We start from the raw sequence: 8,200 nt of genomic DNA on the forward strand, positions 1-8,200 counted from the left end.
TCTCATCCAAATCTTTGCTATATTTGTGAATACCTGATCCCTGTTGTACCTCTCTTGTCTCTGCCTTCCAGACTGGAAAAGATAAATTTGTTCCTATTCTCATTTTCCTGTGCGTTAACCGAACCTCAATCCACCTTCAGTATGTTACCTCCAATCTCATGACCTTTAATTTTTGCACACTCATTTAATATGTGTGACTTTATAAAAAGCTTTTGAAAAATCCAAATGCACTACATCCCCTGATCATCCTTCATCTATTCTACTGAGTTACCTCCAAAATGCTCCAATGTATAACTGTTGAAATGTATGCAGTCATTCCTTATCTATTAACCTTGAGCTATTCACTGTCATTTTTTCCAACGAGTTTCCCAGCACAATTATCAAAAGTGATTTTTGATAACTGCACAATGTTCAGCACAATTTGCGATTCTTCAGATACTGATGTAGTCCCATGCCCAAATACAGCAAGACCTGGACAATATCCAGGTCTGGACTAATGAGTAGTGAGTTAGAGTCATGCTATAGAAGTGTCAGGCAACGACCACCCCCAACAAGCAAGAATCTAACCATTCAATGGTATGACAATCTCCCTATTATCAATATCCTGTGGGCTACCATTGATCAGAAACTGAGCAGGACCAGTCATAGAATCCCAAAAAACTGTAGATGCTGGAAATCTGAAATTAAAATAGAAGAAGCTCAGTTCTGAAGAAGGTCACTGTTTTCGCCAAGTTTTCTCAGATAGCACCATCCAACCCCATTTCCATTTGGGGGTCAAGGACAACAGATACATGAGAACAACAAACTTTAGCAAGTGCCACTCCAAGTCACTCACTATCTTGACTTAGAAATAAAATAGTTCCTTCAATGTAACTGAGTTGAAATCCTAGAATTTCCTTCCTGACAGTTTTGTGGAGGCATTTACACCAAATAGACTTCAGTGAGTCAAGAAGGCAGTTTATCACCACCTTCTCAAGGTGGCTATGATTGCCTGTCTAGCCAGTGATGCCCATTTCCCTTGAACAAATGAAAAAAACTTTCCCCTTATACATTTGTTTACATTTGGGACCCTAGTATTGAATTGGACTATTCCACTTTTCATCCCAATGAAGATTTATACGGTCAATTCTTCCTAAAAGATCTCTCAGAATAAGATTAGTAATTCAATCCTTCACATTGGTCAAAACTAAATCTAGGGTAGCGTGTTCTCTAGTTGGTTCTGTGATGTACTGATTTAAAAAAACCTTGTACACGGTCCAGGAGTTCACCAGCCAGTATATTATTGCTAATAGGATTTGCCCAGTCTCTGTGTAGATTAAAGATATGCAGATTACTGTGGCACCCATGTAACTTGTATCTCTAACTTCCAGTTTAATGCCATTCTCTACATTACCACTACTGTTTGGAGCTCTATAGACAATGCCCACAAATGTTTTCCACCACTTGTTATTCCTTAGTTCCTGCTAGATTGTGCCCAAGTCTAGATTTTCTGCTCCTATATTCTTTCTCATTATTGCACTGGTTTAATCTTTCATTGTCAATGACACCTAAAGTCCTTTTGCTTTCATCCTATACTTCCTGAATGCTAAACTCCTTAGATGTTCAGTTCCCAGCCTTGGTCAGTCAGCAGCCATGTATCTCTAATTGCAAACATATTATATGAGTTTACAACTTTTTGTTCTCTTCATTCACCTATCTCATCGCAAGTGCTCTTTACATGCAAACATAATACCTTGAGGTTTGAGTTTCAACAAAGCATTATTACATTTGGCATACTTCTGAATGCTTCTACCAATCTCTTCTATTGTGCTGATCCTGCTGGTTATATGTATTAAAGATGATGGGGAAAAAAGAGAAGGGACATGGCATAATGAGACAAGGTGGCGCAGTTGTTAGCACTGCTGCCTCACAGCGCCAGAAGTCCTGGTTTGATTCCAACCTCGGGTGATTGTCTGTGTGGAGTTTGCACATTCTCCCCATGTCTGCGTGGGTTTCCTCTGGGTGCTCCAGTTTCCTGCCTCAGTCCAAAGGTGTGTGCTTGAGGGTGGATTGGCTAAATTGCCTATAGTATCCAGGGATGTATAGTCCATGTGGATTAGCCATGGAAAATGCAGGGTTACCGGGATAGAGGTGGGATGTTCTTCAGAGGGTCAATTGGACTGAATGGGCTGTAAGAATTCTACACTGTAAGAATTCTATGATTCTATTCTGTGATCAGGAGTAATAACAATCAGGGGTTTGTACTCTTGGCTCCACTGGCACAAAAATTGGGTATACTATTATGAATTTTTATTTTTGTCCAACAAACAAAATCAGTAAACAAAGGATTGCAATGAGATAAACAATGAATATGAACAGTCCAACCAATTCAAGGCAATTAATTAAATCCTTAATGTGCTTCATTTACATTTGCTAGAAGCCATATACACAAGGACTCGTCCTCTGCAAACAAGAGGAATATATTCAAGCATTACAACATTTTTGATTTACAAGGAATGAGAGGCTTGAATTATGAAAAAAGGTGGGACAGATTGGATTGAAATTTGCTGCAGATTGGAATATGAGGAGGCTTGATTGAACTATATAGATCCTGACTGGTCGTGGCAGGTTGAATGTGGAAAGCATGTTTACTCTTTTGGGAGAATCTAGAAGTTGAGCTCACTGCTTAAAAATCAGATGCCATCATTTAAAAGGGAAGTTAGGCAAATTGTTTCTTCACAGAGGGTCATGGGTCTTACAAAGTCTTTGCAGAAAAGTGGTTAATACAGAGCACTTGAATATTTTCAAGGTTAAGTTAGATAGTCTTAAGGTCATAGATTCATACAGCACTGAAACAGACCCTTTGGTCCAACTCGTCTGCACCGACCAGACATCCCAATCTGACCTAGTCCCATTAGCCAGCATTTGGCCCATATCCCTCTAACCCCTGCCTATTCATATTCCCATCCAGATGCCTTTTAAATGTTGTAATTGTACCAGCCTCCACCACTTCCTCTGGCAGCTCATTCCATACACGCACCACCCTCTGTGTGAAAAAGTTGCCTCTTAGGCCCCTTTTATATCTTTCCCCTCTCACCTTGAACTTATGCCCTCTAGTTTTGGACTCCCTCACCCTAGGAGAAAGATCTTGTCTATTTACCCTATCCATGCCCTTCATGATTTTATAAACTTCTATAAGGTCAACCCTCAGCTTTCGACACACTAGGGAACAAAGCCCCAGCCTATTCAGCCTCTCCAAATGATTTAGACCCAAGTGAAGTTGCAGGTAGACAGGGTGGTGATGAAAGTGTTTAGCATGCTTGCCTTCATCAATCAGGTCACTGAGAACATGAGTGGGACATTATGCTGCAGCTGTACAGCACACCAGTGAGGCCGCTCCTAGAATACTGCGCACAATTCTGGGCAATGTTCCCGAACGCATACAATTAAGAAAGAAGCCAAAGCAACTGTCAAATCCTAAAGGAATTGTTGCTTCATGTCTTGTTAAGCAATGTTTTGAATGGTTATCAAGGATAGACAGGAATGAGGATTCAAGGTTAAAGTCAGTTCAGTCATGATTTTGTTGAATGGCAAGTTAGTCTGAATGGCTTATTCCTGCTCCTTGTTTGTATGCTTAAATGTATCTGGAAGGATGGGAGGCATATACAAGTATCTCTTCTATAACGCAGTGGTTGGATTCTTGTGCAACACCACATTATAGAAAAATCATCCTTTAGAAACAGTGCTTAAAGTGTTGGCGATGTAATCATGTTACATCTGACACATGTCTTAAAAGTTCATGCTTTAGAAACAGCATGGTGTTTGTCAATGGTGTTATAGCAAATTCGCCTTAATGAAAAGCTCATTATAGCAGAATGACCTGTAGTTCCCCATAGCATTCTACATGGTGACACCTTGACCAATCAGAGCTGACTTGTTGAATGATCATCAGCCTTTCTTACTCTGCTGGTATAAATTGTTTTGATTGTTTGAAATTTGGAAATCTTGCATTTGTCTTGACCAGTGCAGATTTATAACACCATGAGAGGCAATGACAGAGTAAATAGACAAGGTGTTTTCCCTGGTATGAGTCATGGGTGAGAGGGGAAAGATTTAAAAGAGACCTAAAGGTGCAACCTTTTCATGCAAAGGGTGGTGTGTGTACGGAATGAAAGGAAGTGGTGAAGGGTGGTACAATTATAACATTTAAAAGGCATCTGGATGGGTATTTAATAGGAAGGGTTTGGAGGGATATGGACTGGGTGCTGGCAAATGGGACTAGATTACAAAGTTAAAAATCACACAACACCAGGTTATAGTCCAACAGATTTATTTGGAAGCACTAGCCTTCTGAGTGCTGCCTATTCATCAGGTGGTTGTGGCTATCGATACTAGATTAGTTTAGGATGAATGGTTGGTATAGACAAGTTGAACCGAAGGGTCTGCTTCCATGCTGTGCATCTCTGTGACTTTATGACTAGATGCTTCAACATCCTGACTTTCAGCTATATTGACATGTGAGTGTGCGCTTTAAAGAGGTGAGAAGTACTTGGCAAGAACCACCCATCTACCTAGAAATTAGCCCAAATATTTATTCAGGCAATCAAGGCTGACCACCAACTCTCAACATTATTACTACGTTACACCACTGCATGCATATTTTACACACATTTAAGTTTACTTTTATAATTGTTCTACTATTCTATATGACTGTTGCAATTTGCACTTAACCACTTCTGTGCACTGGCCTTTAGCCTCCCCGTGGGCATATAAACAAGTGGCTTTCAAAGCTAGACTCAATAGGGGCTCCTGTGCATCTAAGTGAATAGAGCAGTTTCACAGTCCAAGGGAGTCTGGGATGGGGTCAGCTTTCTGCTGAACTCTGAGTGGCTCTGTGAGAATAGCAGCCAGTGCCAACAGCTGATTGAGATGGAGAGGGAGAGAGAGGGAGGGCAGCCAGGTTGGCTGGAGGATGGAAACAAGTGATAACCGAAAAAGCACCTCAAGCTCTTCATTTGCGCTTTCCTCTCAGAGAGAAGGTCAAAATTCACTAGGAGCGGGAGGCTTGGGGGGGAGAATGAGAACCGGGGGCAGCTGCTTCAGCAGTGACTGCAGATCTGACACACAAAATATACACGAGATATGAAAAGCTTCAGGCTGAAGGTGGGGGAGTGGATGCCTGGCAAATGGGCAGCGGATACCGTTCACTTCAACCCCTCTCTCACATCAATCATTTTCTCAGTGACTGCTAGAGGCGTCAACATGGAGGAGAGAGCTGGAGCCCCTGACTCGAGTAGGGAATTTGCTGCAAGCCGTCTCATCCCGGGCTTCGTGATTTTTATTTTCTACTCCCACTTTGGCTTTCTCCAGTCCTCCCCTCTGCCAACCTTTTGCGCTCCATGCAACTGGCTGCAGTTGCTAAGGTCGGGGATGTTGCAGCGTCCATAGCAACCGGCAGCTCCAGAGCACATCTGCACTGAGCACAGATGTAGCAGTATCGGATCAGCTCTCTCTCTCTCTCTCTCTCCCTCCCTCTCTCTCTCTCTCACACACAGCGATATCAGACAGAAAGATGCAGCAGCGCTCCCGTTTACTTCTACGTGTGAGCTCATGGGGTTATAATAAGCCCGTTAACTCGGAAGTGGTTCGCTATGAGGCATGGACGCCCCTCTACATGTTTGTGATGTGATTAATGATTTTTGTTAATGTCCGTGTGTTAGAACATCTGCACTAGGTGCAGTCCACATCTGCAGACCAGACCTGGCGCCGTTTTAAACACTGGATCTGGACTAATTGCGAGAATGTCAGTATGGCTGGTGGTGGGGGGAGGAGGATTTCGAGAGTTTCATAATGAGCTGCTATTTTACTAGCCAGCTTTATGATGTTGCGTATGTCATAATGCATCGCAAGAAAGTTTTATGATAACCACATTATGTCATTACTATAATTGGATGAGGCTTGACCAGTTATTGCTTAGCGTTTCCTAGTTTGACGTTCTCTCTGTCTCTCTGTCTCTCTCTTTTAATTTCAAGCCTTGGTAGCCTCAGTTTGTCTTAGGACTGCAGAGATAGTGATTTGTCACAATTCCAAAACTAATAGGATAACCGTTTGTTTTCTAGGAACTGTGGTCACCATGTATGGCAGATGTTGTACAGCAGATCTGGAGACAAGGTGCAGTAGTGTCAACTTGCCATGGAGACCCAGCACCTACTACAAGGTGGCAGGTGTCAATACCACCCTTGGACCCTACACTAGAAATTTGTGTGGGAGGCAGTACCCGGTGATGACATCTTATCCACCAATAACCTCCTGCCCATCAGTGACCGGGGGTCCTATCATCAACTGCCCCGTGCCTTCTTACCCTGTCATGCATTCATGCCCTGCAATAACACCCCGGCCACCAGTAAACTGCCCTGTCGTTAATCCTTGCTCTGTGATAGATCCATGCCCTTCGATGGATCCGTGTGCCCCGGGTACCTCTAACCGTATTGCCCTGTTCAGCAGATACACCCAAGGTGAATGGGTGGAGTCCAACCACAACAATTACAAGCAATCCGAATGTTCCAGGCACAATGCTGAGAAGCTCAGGGAGGACACGACCAGACTCATCCAGGACAAGGCTCAGCTGACAAGGAAGATCCAGAATGACACCAGCAACAACATTGGAGAGAGGGTGCAAGACATCAGCTTCTGGAAATCTGAGCTTGATCATGAACTTGACCAAATTATCATGGAGACGCACGCTCTCAGTCAAGTGAAGAAAAAAGTGGAGAAAGCATTAGAAGAGACAGATGCGCACCTACAGGTCAGAGTGATAACCCTTATCAGCTGTAGATTGTTTCTTGATAGGTTTTGGTAATGACATCACAATCATTGGTCCTTCAGTATGAGATCAAATACATACCAATGGCACCTAACACTGACATTCACTTTTGTCAGAAAGCTAAACCAAAGTCTCTTGACTTTTAAAACTAAATAACTTTAATTTTATAGGGCAGCTTTCAGTCTGGATTTTTAAAAATATAGCTGTAGGTGATTTCAGGTGTTAACCAAAACAACTTTGGGTTTGGTTTTTGAGTTCATGATATAATTTAAGCCCTTTTGAATTATTACTCTCTTGATTTCCTGATTATTCATTACTTTGGTGTTAATGTGATTATTTTACATATTAAATTAATCTGAACAGGCAGAATGATGTTTGGTACATAGTTTGATGGAGAAGATTGTGTTTAACTTGTGTGGGCATACAAATTTATAAAATTATTTAAATTGGTAAATGTCACATTCTTCTAAAGGATCATTAACTATTAAAATTAAAAGTTTAGTGAACGGAAATAATACCATAGTGATATCCAATATCCAATGCACTTTATGGCTTTTGCATTTTCTCTTGTATGGGATACACAGGACTTTTCCTTCTTGATTACTTAACATGGAGTTTAATTAGTCGTTAAATGAATTTGCTCATACTGTGCAAAACATGTAACAAACTAAAATACCTGGGGCATGATGTCAAACATGTGGCAGAGTGCTTGAGGAAGAGTGTTTACAAAATCATCAGATTTGGAGAAGTTATGCCAAGGGATCAGAAGCATTAAAACAATGAAGGCATTCAACCAGAAATCAGCAAATATCGATGAAGCTGAAAAGTGGTCTGACCCAGGTGAATTGGAAACAAAGATTGGCAGGTAAAATAGAAACTGGGCAAGGGTAAGCTATCATGAATGAGATATTTCAGGTACAGATTAAATACGTTTCTGTTTGGACGGGAGAGGAAAGGAAAAGCCACCCAAGTTGGAGTTTGCGGAATGACTAAGGAAGCAGTTATAAATCAACCAGTAAAGATGGATAGTTGCCAGGTTCATAATACAGTTGCAAACACAAAAGAACAGGAGAACATTGAGAAAGGAAAGAAGAGAATCAAAATCTATTTATGAAAAAAAGATTTGCGTAAAACGTAAAATATGACATTAATGTCAGGTATAGACCGGATAGATCGAGTGAATCCTTAGAAGAGTATAAAGGCAGTAGGAGTATACTTAAGAGGGAAATCAGGAGGGCAAAACGGGGACATGAGATAGCTTTGGCAAATAGAATTAAGGACAATCCAAAGGGATTTTACAAATATATTAAGGACAACTAGGGAGAGAATATGGCCCCTCAAAGATCAGCAAGGTGGCCTTTGTGTGGAGATGCAGAAAATGGGGGAGATACTAAATGA

General features: G+C 41.5%; 1 protein-coding gene across 6 annotated transcripts in view; it reads left to right on the forward strand.

Moving 5' to 3' along the window:
• Nucleotides 1–5,107: 5,107 nt before the first annotated feature.
• Nucleotides 5,108–8,200, forward strand: part of LOC122560853 (tektin-3-like) — a 79,288-nt gene continuing 76,195 nt past the window's right edge. The window contains exons 1-2 of one of the 6 annotated variants that reach the window (XM_043712020.1): nucleotides 5,108–5,272; nucleotides 6,099–6,784. In XM_043712020.1, coding sequence (XP_043567955.1) covers nucleotides 5,122–5,272; nucleotides 6,099–6,784 — 837 coding nt within the window. In that variant the 5' untranslated portion in view covers nucleotides 5,108–5,121. Of the gene's footprint in view, nucleotides 5,273–5,545; nucleotides 5,783–6,098; nucleotides 6,785–8,200 lie in introns of those variants that run through there. The other 5 variants (XM_043712022.1, XM_043712025.1, XM_043712024.1 and 2 more) reach the window with 5 other exon arrangements.

This window comes from Chiloscyllium plagiosum, chromosome 21 (assembly GCF_004010195.1).
Source record: "Chiloscyllium plagiosum isolate BGI_BamShark_2017 chromosome 21, ASM401019v2, whole genome shotgun sequence".
NCBI lineage: Eukaryota > Metazoa > Chordata > Chondrichthyes > Orectolobiformes > Hemiscylliidae > Chiloscyllium > Chiloscyllium plagiosum.